This window comes from Anas platyrhynchos, chromosome 1 (genome assembly GCF_047663525.1).
Source record: "Anas platyrhynchos isolate ZD024472 breed Pekin duck chromosome 1, IASCAAS_PekinDuck_T2T, whole genome shotgun sequence".
Classification (NCBI taxonomy): Eukaryota; Metazoa; Chordata; class Aves; order Anseriformes; family Anatidae; genus Anas; species Anas platyrhynchos.
The window spans coordinates 123,758,114-123,775,008 of record NC_092587.1 but is presented as its reverse complement, the minus strand read 5'-3'; the positions used below and the strand labels follow the sequence as shown (position 1 = coordinate 123,775,008).

Here is a 16,895-nt window from a genome sequence, read left to right as displayed (position 1 = left end):
TCTCAGACACGAAGTTTATGGTGATCCTTGGGAGGTGTCTGTTCCTTACAGCTAGAGAATCACAACAAGTCTCAAATCTGACTTCCAACTTCTAGACATCCATTTTTTAACAAGATTAATCCCACTGTAAGGGACTGGGATCTCATGTGAAGCTAGTAAGTGGACCAGGTACTTTATAATACTCTCAGTCTGGTCCCATAATACTGTTGTCTAATATTGTAATTTAATATTATCCAACAGAATTATATATTTTTTTTCTCTATTTAAATTGGGCTTGTATTTCTGAACTAGAATTTTCTCATTTTTTAAGACTTTTCAAAAGAAAACAAGAATCATTGATCTAATTGCCAATAATAACAGAGTAACTACACTTCAAACAGGTGCTTCCTGAATTCCCAAAAGTGAGTTCTAAATGAAACCCCTTGAATGACTGCCAGCAGTTTCCAAAATTTAGTGTTATGTTTAGGTGTCTGAACATGAAAGATGTAGTACTTACCGCCCTGTAATGGATGGCATAGCCATCTATATTCACTTTATAGGTCTCAATACCCAGCTCCTTTGCCAGGCGGAGAATCCTATTTTGGGTAGGTCCCACATACGCTCCACCAACATCTACATAACCGACGTGCTTATTCTGTCAAAAGAAATAACACAGGAATCAAAAGCTCTGTGTGAAACTCCTCCATGTAAATACCTAGAATTAGGAAGAATTATTTCATGATGAATAGCACTGTGTCTAAGTGAATAGGAGACAAGGCATTCTGACTGGCTTAAACGTAGGCAGTGCTGAGCTCTGCAACAACAGACACACAAGAGATCACAGTGTCTTCACTCCACCGCATGCAGGTTTAACTTGTGTTTAAATCTCACTATACTTTTGAATATTGGCTTTGTAGTCACATGAAAGACATGAGAATATGAAGAAATATCCAACTAAATACTTTGGTTAAAAATCTAACACCACTTTCTCAGAACTCACGATACTTTTCTTGTCATCACGAAACCTTTCTCATGTTGAAACCATCTCCAGCAACAATGCTTGTTTTCCCTGTCTCTGCAGATACCTGCTTAGATTTAATACTGTAGATGCTGAGCATGGCAGTGCAGTATTCAAAGGGAGTAAGCTCCTTTCCAGCAGGGTACACCCTGGCTCTAGCCTGCTGCACTTGGGCTAGCAGCATCCACCCATGCCTGCCAGCAAAGAAACCCCACACACCAGTCAGACCAGTATCACACTCACTTGGAAAGTGGAAAGAAAGCAAGTTTGAGGTACATACTGTTACAAGCAGGCTGATTGCCCAAGACAGTAACACTTGTGCAGATAGCTAACTTTTTAACACTGTTTATAGTGAGCAGTTTAAAATAGGCATTTTCAGTATCACAGCGGAATGCTGTTTATATCTCACTTACAATGATTTCTACTCAAACACTCCTGTTTACCTCTGGTTACCAAGCAATTGGCATTTGACTTAATTTAAAGCTCTCCCATTTTTAGGCTGGGAAGCAGAGGGAATATCTGTATTACATTACCCTATGCCTCAGGTGACTCATTGCTTCTTTCATTTTCTTTTTAATGGCATCATTTTAGTGGTGGCCCTTTGCTGGATTTTCTCCAGTATGTTCCATATTGGAACTGGCAATATTGAACGTCTTTATTAAAAACATAGATTTGCATAGATTGGGTGCAAACTCAGCAAGTTTGTGGACAACATCAAGCTGAGTGGTGCAGCTGATACGATAAAAAGTAAGGGATGCCATCCAGAGGGACCTGGATAGGCTTGAGAGGTGGGACCACATGAACCTCATGGACCGGAACAAGGCCAAGTGCAAGGCCCTTCAAGTGGATCAGGACAACCCTGCTATCCACACACACTGGGGGATGAATGGTTTGAGAGCAGCCCTGCAGAGAAGGACCTGGGGATACTCACAGATGAAAAATTGTACATGAAACAGCAGTGCCCGCTTACAGCCCAGAAAGCCAACCATATCCTGGGTCACATCAAAAGCAGTGTGGCCAGCAGACTGAGGGAGGTGATTCTGCCCCTCTGCTCTGTTCTTGTGAAACCCCACCTGGAGCACTGCATTCAGCTCTGGGGCCCCCAGCACATGAAAGTCATGGACCTGTTGGGGTGGTTCCATGGGAGGGCAATGGAGATCATCAGAGCTGGAGCACTTCTCTCCTATGAAGACACGCTGAGAGGACTGGGTTGTTCACCATGAAGAGAAGGATCCAGGGAGACCTTAGTGCAGCCTTTCAATACTTAAAGAGGGGCTTATAAGGAAGATGGGGACGGACTCTTTACCAGGATGTGTACTGATAGGACATCTAAAGATTTAGATTAGATATAAAGTGAAATTCTTTACTATGAGGGTGGTGAGGCACTGGAACAGGTTGCCCAGAGAAGGCAATCCCCAACCCTGGAAGTGTTCCAGATCAGGTTGGAAGGACTTTGGACAACCTGATCTAGTGAAAGATGTCCCTGCCCATGTCAGGGGTATGGACTAGAGGATCTTTAAAGGTCCCTTTCAACCCAAACTATTCTATGCTCCTGTTTCTTTTTCACTGCGAGTCCAGAGCTGGGCACAGTTCACCAAATGTGACCTCGTTGCTCTCCACAACCACCTGAAAGGAGGCTGTAGCAAGGTGGGTGTTGGTCTCTTTTCTCAGGTGACTGATAGGACATGAGGAAATGGCCTCGAGCTGTGCCAGGAGAGGTTTAACAAGGATATCAGGAAGAATCTCTTTACAGAGAGGGTCGTTATGCATTGGAACAGGCTGCCCAAGGAGGTGGTAGAGTTGCCATCCTTGTAGATATTTAAGAGATGTGTGGATGTGACACTTTGGGACATAGTTTAGTGGTGCACTTGTCAGGTGATGGTTGGACTTGATGATCTTACAGGTCTTTTCCAACCTACATGATTCTATGTATGATCATTAACAAAGATGTTGAACAGGATCAGACTTGGTATGGACCCTTAGGGTACACCACTAGTTAGCTGTCTCCATCTAGACTTCATAGCACTGATCACCACACTCTAGGCCCAGCCATAAGGCAGTTTTCAATCTACCTCACTATTTGCTCAGCTAGCCTATACTACATAGCTTCTCTATGAGGATCTGATGGGAAACCATGTTGAATTACTGAAGTCCAGGTAGACAGTATCCACTGCTCTCTCCCTGACTATCATACCAGGCATTTCATCATAGAAGGTTATCAGGTTGTTTAAGCATGACTTCCCCTTGCTGAATCAATGCCGACTGATGACTTTGTTGTCTTTCATATGCCTGGAAATTGTTTTTAGGATCACCACTCCAGAGACTGAGGCTGACTGGCCTGTAGTTCCCTGGGTCCTCCTGCCTGCCCTTCTGGAAGGTAGATTTGCAAAATCACAGACCAGCACAAGCGACAGTCAGGCATCACAGGAAGTGCTTACCCTAATAGTGAATGTCCTTCCTCCAACTCTGTTCCGGGCTTCGAGAACTACCACGCTGAGCCCAGACTCAGACAGCAACTTGGCAGCCGACAAACCTACCATAAAAAGAGAAAGAGTGCTTTAAAGCAAGTGGCAGCAATCAATCACAATGCTCAAAAACTGAACCAGACCTTCATGGTCAGAGATTTTAATACTGTTTTCAAAAACTCCTGAGAGAATTCTGAAACTTTTCATGGTTCCATATCACAGAAATCATGCGACTGCTGCTTAGTTGCATCTGCATAAATAGCATTCCACAGACTGAATTTTCCTCCTTTGGGCTAGCATTTTTCCATTTTAAAGAAAGCAAAATCTTGGTTATTAAGAGCATGCATCTTATTCTTCATTTGTGCAGTGCAGAGAAAAGCCCCACCTTGAGGGACTTGCATGGCTAAAGTGACAGAAATAATAATATACTAAATACAGCAAAATAGGCTTCTGAGTTCTTCTCTCGCTCCTCAACTCTCCACTTTATTGCCACCCATTGTCCTCATTCATATGCAGAAAGAAAGTCTGCCTCACTGTCAAGATTAATTTTAAGCAATGGAGTTTGACCATGGCAATCAAATAGCCTGTATATAGATACTTTATAAAAGGAATTACCGTCTCAGCAAAAATCATCTAATTATGGGAGTTTGTGATGGAAACACTAGAGAAAACTGAAAATTCAACAGGACAGGAGTCCTCTTTACTTTTGACAAATGTGAAATGAAATTGTAAAAAGCAATCATGAGTTTGTGAAATCAGATTATCCCATTGTCCTGCAGGCCAATTTGGCACTGAAGCATTGTTTCTCTGGAGTTGTTTCCCCTCCTTAAGTATACAAAAGCCAGTCTTATTGATCAGAACTTCCAAGACACCCTGCAGTAAGGAATAATAATATTATATTCATGTTTATTACACTACTTCGAAATGTGATTAAAAGCAACCGCTCATGCGTCCACAAAGAATGCAAGCCTTAAAAGGCCAGATGAGAGGAATCATTCTAAGGTGCCGAGCAGTGCTAAGTATACTCATTTATTCTGAGGGCAATACAGAGTAGCCCATAAACTTCTCTGCACATGACTTTTAATGTGGAAGTTGAACAGCACTCACTGGAAACCAGAACAGAGGAAGTTCAAATGTCTTACACTGACAAAAATGATAGATATTATTTCAGTGCTCACCAAAAAATGACTTCATGTCCTTTCATCATATTCTTTGGATTGTTGCTGTAGCAAACACATACTTAATTCTTACATCTATTTAATGTTTGAAATTTTAAAAATTCTAGCCATTTCTCAGGAGGAATGAACATCTTTGTTCTAATTTCTTTCAATGGTTTTTGACTTTTTTTTTGTTGTTTGTTTCTGCATGAAAGACTACAGACAACACAGTTAATTATAGTTAATTCTTTAATCCTTTTGGTGAGTGTTCTCATCCTCGATGTAATCATAGAAAACATAAGTTTATAATGCTGGAAACACAAACTACAGTATTTGCTTTTGAACACATGTTCATATGAGAAAAAAAAGTCACAAAAATGTGGATTTCCTACATATACAAAACACAAGGTGGAATTTCTCTGTTCTTTGTAAATACCATTGGACACTCAAACATGAATGATAATTCTTTTATAAGAAAGTTTAAATAGATAGATTTTGAATAGATATTAGGTCTTCTGAAAATACATATGATAAGTAACATGAAGTGGAAAAAAATCTGTCCTGGGTTTGAAGAAAGTATTGTATAACCCTCTAACCCCATTAGTGTCAAAGACTGATAACCTTATCTCTCATTTTGTGCTATATGCAATAGCAATACCCATGCCACAGCTGTTTAGGAGGAATAACAGTTTCACTGGACTGGGTGGGAAGTTAACCTTAATGCTGGTTTGTAGCTTAATTAAATCATGTGTTCTAACAAAGAAGGGCAGCTAAGGAATGAAGAACATGAGGTAATGTGACTAAGGTTCTTTATTCTGTTTGCTTCTTAAACTGTACTTGCACTCCAGCCATACAGATTTTTAGATTTGTTATTGTTGAACCCAAGTGTCACTGTAGACTGATCCAAAAAAAAGGCTTCAGAGCTATAGAGACTGGGAAAGAGCAAGAGATACACCAGTACAGCAATGACGTAACATCAATTGACAGAGGGCCTGACTGAGAAAAAACAGTGCTGATTTGTAAATTCAGGTTTACAGAAATTGAAAGGTCAATGACACAGCATAAAGAGAGGTGGTTATTGTTTTAAACTTCCTAGCATTGCAGAACTTAAAGTTACAGTTTAGACCTGGAAGGTCAAATTTAAAATTATGCATATTTAAACAAAACATAAAAAAAAAAAAAAAGAACAATCCAAGATGAAGATAATTTTGTTTTCCCAATAGAATAAAACCACAAAAAAAGGCAGGGGATGGGGGTTGGGGAGGAAAAAGTAGGGAACAAGTAAAATATGTCAATTGAAAATTGTTACTATGCAATTATTTGTTTAAGGCTTAGACACAATTTTCTTTGAAAATGGAAGGCTAGCAAGAACACACATGCACACAGAGTATCTACATGCAGCTGCCTGTTGAACCCAACTCTTTGGCTCCATTCTGGTTTGAACTAAAGTGCACTGGGTAGAGATGCTTCCACATACATCCCACAGGTCACAAAGCCTGTGTGCTTTTGATACATGGGCATAATTAGCCTCAAAACAGATTGCCATGCCCCCCTGCTACACATGTGCTCTGAAAACAGACACAATATCCTGTCACACTGTGGATATCCACCTTGTCCTACAAACATGGCATACCAGGCCATGCCAAGCAGTGGGCTATGACATCTCATGCCACAGCCAGGAATCAAGTGAGGTATTTTGTGATTCATTTGTGTATGCCTATAGGACAGCAGCACAGACATTCCTATCACTACCACCCCACGCAAGTTCACAGTCTGTCCCCTCTCATCACACCACGCTTGGAGATGTCCTCCTCACCTTCCCATCCACACTGTGGCTTCCAGTATTTGAGGCTGGTGTGTCTCCCTGTGTCCTCCACCTCCTTCAAGCATGGCCTAGAGATAAAGCTGCAAGCCACCCAGATCACTGGCCGTGTTCCTTCCACATATCACTCTCATTTTATGAGTTAGAAATACTATCTGTGTAAGTAAGATGAAAAGAGCCTGCCAAAACCATGCCTCATTTGAAGTATCTGGTTGGAGAAATTCACTTGTTATTAGATCAGAATAAACAAAGCAAGATGACTTATACATCCTCCACAAGGGTTTCTATGGCAATCTCATACCAAGCTCCCTCTGTCTGAAGACGCTGTACAAGTAAGCTCTTCTCCAATTGATTTTGCAGTGCTGTTAAGGGCCTGCAATTGCTGCTGTTGCAGATCATACTGCTGCTGCTTTCATTTTAGAAAATTGTCATAATCCTATCAAGCAAAGTGGTTTCAAGTGCGTCAAAACACTGACTGCACCATTAAAAAAAAAAAAAAGAAAAAAAAAAAGAAAAAAAAAAGAAAAAAAATTTAAGATGAATTTATGCCGATCTGCAGAGTACCAGGCATACATCATGGCTGAAACTCAGTGATACTGAAGGATTTTATATGTAACCAGATGGAAAATACAAGATAGCATGGCTGTACTTCATAGGAGAGAAAAGTTCACCCTACAGATAGAGAACAAAACTGGGACTTAAGAGACTTGAGCTTGTCTCTCAGCCGAGCCACATAATGTGGGAAGTGCTTCCTTATGAAATAGGGAGGCATTTATAAGAGAAGCATTTATGAGAATAATTCCAAGTTGCCTTAATACCAGGGTTGATAAATAAACAGATACTGTAGCAGAAATAGTGGGAGTTAAAAAAAAAAAAAAAGTTACCTTATTGGAAACGTGATAGTATGCTAAACTATAATAATTCTGTTTTTCAAAATCTGCACTCTAAATCCAATACATCAAACAGATTCGCTGATACACCATGATGGGAAGTAAAAATCAAAAGCATCTTTCCAAGAGACAGTACTTTTTACCTGATGGATGCTGAACATCTCCAAAATGTCCAAGGGCAATACCCATGCAGGGTAACAAAGGGTGGTGGAGGGAAGTGATGACAATCGGAAACCACAAAAATACTACCACACCAGACAGAGAACATTTCTGACTATCACAACAACAGGCCCAGAAGTTTTAGAGTCTCTTCAGATTACTTGCATCACCCCAGCAACAATTAAATATTTGAACTGAAGATTGTCCCAGCTGCATTATGTATGAACAGGAGCTATGGGTGCTCTGCTCCATCACAAATATCCTGGACAGCACAGTGTGTCTCACACCAGGCACTGTCTTCTCAATGAAAAGTCATGACTTTTCACTGCAAACTCTATCTGGATTAGCTGCAGCCTGCATGGCGTTGAGGTTGGTTACATTACAGCACAGCCTTGAAAAGCTGTTAGAGTACCTCTGGACACTTGTATAGTTGCTGATGAAGATCATGCTATGGGTACAAAGTCTGAAAAGTACTATTGAGTTCACAAGGCATTTCAGTGTATTAGAGAAGCTTGATTTTTCAGGGACTTTTAACTTTTGAAACTGAGGCCTGCTACATATGTGTCCCATCGAGCACACTAAAACAAAGGTGGAGAAAATTAACTGTTACTAAAGAAAAGGTAACTGTCTGCTGTTTTTCTGGATGTATTAGATGCTAGCTTCTTATAAAAAGTGCACTTGCCTTTTATGCATCCAATGTTGGGGTGTAACCAATCTAATGTTACCATAACCAACCTAATGTGACATTCCTTCTTAAAGTTTTTGGTAATCCACCCTACTATACATAAAGTGAGATAATTAATTACATGAAAGTCTACAAGCCTATTATTGTGCTGTCCTAGCAATCTTTAGTTGAATAATGTAAAGACAAAATCTTTATAGAATGTCTCAGCATTTTCTTGGGCTTGACAGCAGAATGATTTTTAAACTTTTTCATTCATTATTCTAATATACATCAGTAAAGTAAGGTAATTGTCAATATATCCTCACTAAAGTTCCATTACAATGGCATGCTGATGCTGTGGTTGTTTTTTTACTGTTCCACTGATGGAAAATGAAACTTTTCCCAAGTACAATTGAGTAATTAAATCTGGCAACAGTCACCTTAGAATCATTTCTCATTATTCGAGTAGTAGTCTCTTTGCCAAGAAAACATGAACTTGCCAATAAGAGATGCAAAACATTTCTATCATGACTGTAGAGTAAAATCTCCGTTCCTCTCTTTTCTTCTACTTCTCTACAAGATTTTGCTTTTATTGAATTTTTTGGGCGTAGGACTCAAGTAAGTTTTAAAATATAGTCAGAATGTACTTGGTTACATTAGATCGGCTCCAGAAAGATCACTAAGGGACAACAACACACAGAAGGCTGATAACAAAGGAACTGTTTTCCTATCCAGACTAAAAGTTTGAAAGACCTAAAATTGCCACTGAAAATGAACAAAAGATCTTACTAATTAAATTACATACTTTAAATTTGCACAGAACAGCAAGAATGCAAAGCACTGATCACATGTTTACATTCATTTCTCCTTTCAGTGTTGTCTAATACCATAACGACATTAACTTTCTAACTGTCGGAAACTATGTTTTGTTTTTCCACATGTTGTTTCATAATCCCTGTCATAGTGCAGTTGACAATGGAGATGATGGTGCATTTATTTAGTTTGTCATTTCCAGATAAATATTTTTGTATACATCTTTCTTCCCCCCATCAAACATAGTCCAGTTGATTGATCTAAGATTTCAACGAAAAAAAGACCAAATATTTTCTGTTACAGAGTACATTGCTGAATGAGGGCAAGCCACTCTAACTGGTTTCAATGGCACTACTGTATAAATGTTTTAAACAGATGCAAACCTTGTCCTGGAGGGTACAAAGACTGTTTCTCACAGACAGTGTTAACAGAAACACAGTGGACATGAAGAGGGAATTGTCCTTGGAGGACAATTCCACTCCTACGTACACACCCACTATGATTTTTAAGAACAAAGCCTGCTGCAGTAAACACCTCAGCCCAGCATAACTTCCTCTGTAATCCCAAAATAAAAGCAGAAAAAAAGTTAAGTAGTTCAAGCATGGAGTTAAAATAGGAGCATGCTTCTTCACCTTACATATGAAAATGAGTAGCACCAATTAAAAAGTTATTAAGCTGATGGCTTAATACTACTTGGCTTATGGAAACATCTAAGGTATTTATGCACATTTTCTAACTATTGCTAAGTGTATTGATCAGAATGCAGAATAAATTCTTATCAGTTAAACAGTGATTATTGGACAATTAAGTTTGTGAAAAAAAATATTGCTGTGACCCTATGAACAACATAATTACTACAAATACCAAGAACATCAGCACCGATATTCTTGGGAAGGACACAACAGCTGTCCCACCCCTATCCTCACTGTACTATGATATTTTGAGATACGCCCTAATGACTTGGCTATTTCTTTTGTTCACTGGAGTAAATAATGCTCTTAAGACTTCAGAGCTACCTAGCCAATAGCAATGTTCTTCCTCACCTTTCAAGAACTTCCAGCTAAGCTGGAGGCATGGTGCAAAATCTGTCCCTCAAGGAGGAACCATAGATTTACATTGCTCTCCTAGGAACTCTGAATTTGCTAACCAATGAATCACAGTGGTGTACATACTATTTTTTTTTACCAGAAACCAAAACAGCACATGCTTTATTCAGTAACAGAACCAGCTGTGACGACTCAGGTTACCACCTGGGCTAGATGATGTTCATAAATGATGCATTTACCATAGAAAACCATACGAAGAATGTGAAGGAAGATGAAGAGAATAGTATGTGGCTATATAAGGAACATATCCCAACTATGTTTGGGCCAAAACTAAATATCTGTTATGGACTATAACACAAAGGAGTGTCTTAACAAAAAACAAACAAAAAATCATGCCCCATTGTCTCATGGTCAGAAGATTTCATATCTTTAGTAGCAAAACACTGGAACATATTACAAGCAAGGAGGGAAGTGGAAACTGGCATTTCTGCTTATTTGCAAGTATTGTCTATAATGCCCTTAACACTTTACGTGGGGGTCTTATTGATTTGTGCCTGCAGTAAATTCTTCACGTAATGACATTCAGCTTGCTAGCAGCACATGGGGAACTGAGAGCCTTTTTTAAAAACATTGCTGTTTATCTCTGCGTCCAAAAACCTGGCTTATAGGAATTTGTAGCATCAAGTGACAATATTATCACCGACTGCTGGATTTCCTGTTGGATACAGAAAGTGGCAACAGACCAAGGAGCCAGAGCCCAGCACAGGGTGCATGTAAAGAGAGACATGTCTCAGGGGGCAGCTACTGCATTCCTACAGGTCAAATTCTGGGTAAACATAGAAGTAGTGTTAGAAAAAAAAAATCTATGGGAAACTACTACAGATTTACACAGGTGTAGCTGATTTTTCTACCAGTAACTGTGCGTTTGACAGTTTATCTGACACCACCACCCACCAGCAGGTTGGCATGCTGTCAAAATAAACAGAGCAGTATACAAGACAAGTTGTGCTGCCACTATAGCAAGCAAGGAAAAATCTGCATCTCCTCGTTATTCAGTATTTCACTCAGAGACCACAGCCAATGCGTAGGTAGCTCAGGCAGTAAGGTTGTCAATCACAAATTGTGGAGCAGGAGATGCCAAGGCAAAGCACTCTTCCATGGAGGGGAAAAAAATAACCAAACTAATGGCATATCATATGCTTTACTTCAATATAAAGACTAATTACTATCATTTTTACATCCCAGCTTCTCCTACAGTTTGTGGCCCTTGGACTTCTCCTGAAGTACAACAGAAAACACTGCTGTTTTATGCATGTGGCTGGCAAATTTAAGCATCTGTTTTCTTTAGCCATGAGATCTTCTTATTTCTAGCTATGAACAAATGTGTTTTTGTTCGGAGATAAGAACTTTCCCTGTCAAAGAGTGACGGTCCTCAGTACAAGCTTCAATTAGGGCTGTGTTTCCCTTGTGCCTTGTTCTCGTAACACAATGTGCTGAAAATTCTTCCAAAACATATCTGCATACAAGTTCCCTTGGACTTGCCTGCTCCTTTCTATATTTGTCCATATCTGACATATCTAGTTTGCATTACGGAGTCAATTAATCTTCATCCTCCACGCGTTTTTATGATAAACTGGGCTTCCAGTGTCTAAAATTCATGTGTGAAGAGAGGCTGGCGTATGCATATACCTCAAACTTCCCACTGAAAAAGTATTTTGTTTAGACTATTTTTATTTTTTTTTGCCAAATATTGAACTATTTAAGCTTGAATTTTCAGGGTGTGGTTCTCATGCTGATTCTCTTTTTTTCTTTCTGGAAAATCTTGGTCAAAATTCGCTGGCTATTCCTAAATCTCTAGGAACAAACATTCTTCTATGGTTTTGAAATCTTGTTTGTTTGTTTTCCTATTTTGGAAGTTCTAGCAGCAACTTGAAATTTGGCAAGGAGGTAGCCTTTGAATCAACACAGCACATTTTGTTATCCATGGGAAAATATGCCCCAATAAAGTTAGTTAGAAAACTTTGATGAATTACAAATCACATGTAAACTGTGGTCATTTTCTAGATTGTAAAAGCTGAAATATCTGAGTGTTTGGTAAACACAAAGCTTGGAGCACTCAGTGCTGTACTCAAGGTGTGAGCGAACATGCTGGAGATCCTTACAACCCACCTCACACATCAGAGTAACTGAGTGTGCTCCAACCTAAGGATATGGAGCCAAAATCTGAATTCCCTGTAATCATGGCTTTAGCTTGGGGAACAAGTAGTGGGGCTGGGATCGGGACGATGTGTCAGGTGTGACAGTGATTTGCTTCATAAAGGGACAACTTCTGGAAACTGTCAATACAGTAGTTAGTCCACATGGAGGATAGCCATCTACTAGTCCTCAGCTAATGAAACCCTTTAACCAAAGAAGCTGAAGACTGTCTGATGTTACAACCCTGCCAATTAATTGGACGTGTCCATGGCACACCACGTGCTGTCAGCTTGCTTCCTGGCAAATGGAGGAATGACAGCCTAAACCAAAACGTGTAAGCAAACTGTCAAATTCACCCAAAACTGAGCAGCAACTTCAGTTCACTAGAAAATCCTATAAGTGAAAAACAGGAACAGGATTTGATTTGAGGCATATACATAAGAAATTCCCATGGGTACGAGGAAAGTCTTTAATTTCAGGTATCAGTTTTTTTAAGATGCTTGAGTATAAAATGTTATAATTACCATTAATAGTATTAGGGAGACACTATCCATTAACCATGACACAAACGTGTTCCTAGGGCTTTCTCTGGCCACCATCCACACTTTTAACATGCATGCCCATGTAAAAAGATGAATTTAGCCCAAGCTCTGCAGCTCCCTCCCTGCTGGGGTCCAAACGTACTTGCTTGGGCAGTCTGGACAGTTTGAACATGACTCCACAGTGTATGGCAGAAAGATCTCAGTTACAGAGGCCACCAGAGCCAACTTCTTGCAAGAAGTGAAGTACTCTGTGCAGAAGCTTCCCTGGTCCCTAGCTTGTACTGTCCTACAGGCAGTCGATTCAATTCCCCCGTCACTGGCCACATACAGATATATGTGTACAGAGTCCAGGAGGATGGGCAAGAATAATGCATTCGGCTGTATAGAAACTGGCTCTCAAGACTGTTCCTTGCTCTAAGGAACAGATACCTCCAGAGGTGCCAGTCAGGATCTGAGCTTCATTTTGCTCGGTACTGTACAAATATTTTTAAAAGCCACAATCTCATCGCTGGGAAGCTCACCCAATATAACAAGCAGCCTGCTTATCCCTCATACACTTTTCATGTATTTCTATTAAAGAACTGGCTTATCCCAATATTTTCTATCCTTTCTTGTAAGCATTGGGTAATGTGCATTTAAGATATAACAGAAGCAGAAGAGACAGTAATTTTATTAGATGAAGCAACTGCAAATGTATCTTCAGAGGAATAAGCAGCAGCAAGTCAAGACTGGGATCACAGAGCCATAAAGGCAGAAACCTTGCCCATACTAGAGCATGTTCTACTATTTATCTCACTAGAACCAAAATTCTAGACAAACTAAAAAAAAAAAAAAAAAAGTTAGGACTAGAAATCAGCACTTCTTATGTAGCTGAGGTGTAGTGAGGTGTAGGCATCTTGGTACAGAAACAGTAGTGGCAGAGAAGCTGTGTGCAAGGCAAAACAGACCAAGAGCTGACAGGAATTACTGTGCACAGCTATGAATGGTACTGTGTATTAAAGATGGATTAATTATGAAATAAGGCATTTATTGTCCATTTTTATAAAGCTGTTTACTTAAAATGGTGTCTGTTCTAATTCGTAAGAGGTAAACACCAATTTCTATGCCACTGGCATGGCATTAAGGGTTTCCACTGGCAAGAAAAATGTTCCTATATCCCAAGAGTGCTGTGATTTGTCCTCCTAATGCCACCGTCAAATTTTCAGGGACTGCAACGCCTTGAAATTTCCTGCTTGGCTCCATTTCAGACTTGACAGTAGGCTTTAATCCAGGGAATAAGTGTTCTGAAGTAACTTACTGATGCTCTACTAGTGAGTAAAGATACCAGTTAGAAGTGCCCAATGCAATTTCCAAAATACTACTAATAGATCAAAAAGCCAGAGGAGCACGGTGCTCTCTGAGGACAAAGGGCTTCTTGGAGCCCTAGAAACCATTATAATATCACATCGCTATCAGCTGCACGCAGCATGGACAGTAATTCCCCAAGGGAACTGTGTGCTTTACAGGAACCTTAAGGATGAAGACCAAATGGTTTGTGCGAGCAGGAGAATGCCCAGGGATCTGGTAAAACCAAAAAGCAAGGCAATCTCAGGTCCAAACTCTTTCTGTTTTAGGATACTACAGGTTATTTACATAATTGCATTTTACAAGTAATTATTAGGAAAAAAATAATCGTTTTAGTAAATTAAAAAAAAAAATAAGTAAGTAAGCAACATCCTGTTTTGTGCATTATTTCATTGCAGATTAAGGAAAGGAAAACCTCCAACTCCTCAACTCTAACAAAAACTAATTTCACCTAAAGCAATAGCAGTAATGCTTGCATTATTCCCGAGGTCACTCAGCCACATAACTCACTTTTTCTGAATCGTTAGTGAAGTAAAGATCCCTGAAACCTGTCCAAAGCTGCTAACATGGCATTTATCAGACGGACGAACCAAACACGGATTTTCCCCAACTGTGCAACAGGCTCACCTTGCAGTACCTTTGGGTGCCCTAAGAGAAATGACTTCTCTTTTTGAGCACGAGGACCTGGGTTAAAGTAGATCTGGGGAGTGTTACGGGATGCACCATCCTGTCAAAGTGTTAAGAGCCCGTCGCACCTAGGGAACTTGGCTGTCTAGGGTGCAGCTCGTCTCAGGGCACCAGAACCCAGCCTGCCTTTACAGGTACTCCCCGACGCCTTTCTGCCGCATTTATCAGCGGGACACAAACCCCAGCACCCCAAGAGCTACCCAAAAACACGCGAAAGAACCCCACTATCCACCTCGGGACGCCACCCTGCACCCGAAAGCGACTTTTCCCTAGGGTCCCCTCCCCGACGAGCGGACGCCCCCCGCGCCCCCACGCGGGATATTTCCCCTTCATTTATCCCCCTCCCTGCACCCGGAGCCCCCGGGGGCAGCGCTGCCGGGGCTCAGCGCCCACCGTGCCCACCTGAGATGCCGCCCCCGACCACCACCACGTCGTAGCTCCCGACCACGCCGCTGCCCCCCGGCCCCGTCGTCTCCATCCCGCCCCGCGCCTCCGGCTCCTGCTCCGGCTCCGGCTCCGGCTCCGCGGGGAGCGCACGGCCCCGCCGCCCCAACGCACCGCCCCTCAAGGCGGGGCCAGCCTCTCCCCGACCCGTGGGCATCAAGAATATGGGAGGCAGAAGAATAAATCTCCTTCCAAAATAAAAGCAGGTACTTGGGAAAGTCTGGTAGTTGTGCAGGGCTAGTTGAGTTTGGTGCGCTTGCTGCAGACGCGCAAGTGCCAGGCGCTGTAGCAAAGCCAACAAACAGCAAGACCCCTATTTCTCTCGGGGAAACCATCTACTGACACAGGAGCTCATCATCACTGACATTGCTGCTGCTTGCCTACCAAGGTGAGCTAAAAGAGAACAGCCTAAGATGGTGAGATGTATATTCTGAAACAGAAAATGGGATGCATCAACAGCTGGTTGTTCTTTTTGGGGAAAATGTCTTTGCTTCTTGAGATTGGCAAGGCAGCTCCGCTGGCCCCACTGAACAGGTCACAGGCAATCTAACAAACAAAGAGCGTCGCCAAGAGGCACCTCCCTTGTAATCCAGAAGCCAAGTTTGGTGGAAAGTAACAAAAACATCCTCTTGAATTACAATAGGAAACTTCTGTGTGTCTAGATAATTACCTGATAGATGAGCTTGGCAAAAAATCCCTGTTGCTAAATGAAGCTGCAACAGGCTTGTTAAAGAGCAATAGAGATTCAAGGAGATTTACCTAGAGCAGCTCTAATGATGAGAACTGACATCAAAGTATGAAATAGACACGTCAGGGTTGCTTCAACACTTGGAGTAAAGACTGAAAAACCTATCTAAGGGGCAACAAGCATTTACCTTGGGCATTAACAGCCTCCAAGCATAGCAATTGCTGTCAAAACTGTCTATCTACTAAGCACTTAGCATCTCTATAATAGAGACATTGGAATACTTCTACTTCAACCTATGTAGATCTGTGGACATCTAGGACTTGAAAACAAAATGAAGCAAAGCAAAATGAAGCAAAGCGAAGCGAAACAGGTAGATGCTGAAGCCTTGCTTGAGGCCAGGATGAATCCAATGGGAGATGTTCAAGTGAATCTTGCCAATCTGTCAGCAGGGTCCATCAGGATGTGCTAAGGACCTGCTGAAAATGCAAGAAGAAAGGGAGGAAGCAGGTGATGAGAGTGATCCTCCTTCCAGAAATTTATGACCACACTTTCAAATATAAATTTAGAAGAGGTCAGAAATCAATGGAAACAAATTAATTAAAAAAAAAAATACAGTAAAGGAAATTTTATTACAGCTCAATAAAATTTGATTTGGAAAGAAGTTAATTGTTGCTCAGATCAGAGAGATTAATAATAAAGAAGTGCTCACCAATGGTCCTTGTTCCTTATGCACAACAAAACCAAACAAAACAACAACAACAAGAACAAAATGGGGCAACTCCGGAGGGTGAGTATAGGAAACCACTGTTGCTGAAATTGCATCCCAGCAATCTGTCTAGTTGATTTATGTCTGCTGCAGTAAATGAGTTGTGGTAATAATTTACTGAGTTTGCAGAATGTACTTGATTGTTGATATGGAGGTATATAAAGTCACAAGACTGACACAGATTTTTCACATTCACAAGAAAAAATTTTTAAAAA

At 40.8% G+C, this 16,895-nt stretch overlaps 1 protein-coding gene across 1 annotated transcript in view; it reads right to left on the bottom strand.

Annotated features, from left to right (window-relative positions):
• LOC101793000 (amine oxidase [flavin-containing] A) overlaps positions 1 to 15,342 on the bottom strand; it is a 38,492-nt gene extending 23,150 nt beyond the window's left edge. Inside the window, exons 1-3 of the mRNA XM_027448995.3 lie at positions 15,185 to 15,342; positions 3,436 to 3,530; positions 497 to 634 (exon numbers count right to left, since the gene is read on the bottom strand). Coding sequence (XP_027304796.1) covers positions 497 to 634; positions 3,436 to 3,530; positions 15,185 to 15,260 — 309 coding nt within the window. The 5' untranslated portion in view covers positions 15,261 to 15,342. The remainder of the gene's footprint in view (positions 1 to 496; positions 635 to 3,435; positions 3,531 to 15,184) is intronic.
• Between the last annotated feature and the right edge of the window lie 1,553 nt (positions 15,343 to 16,895).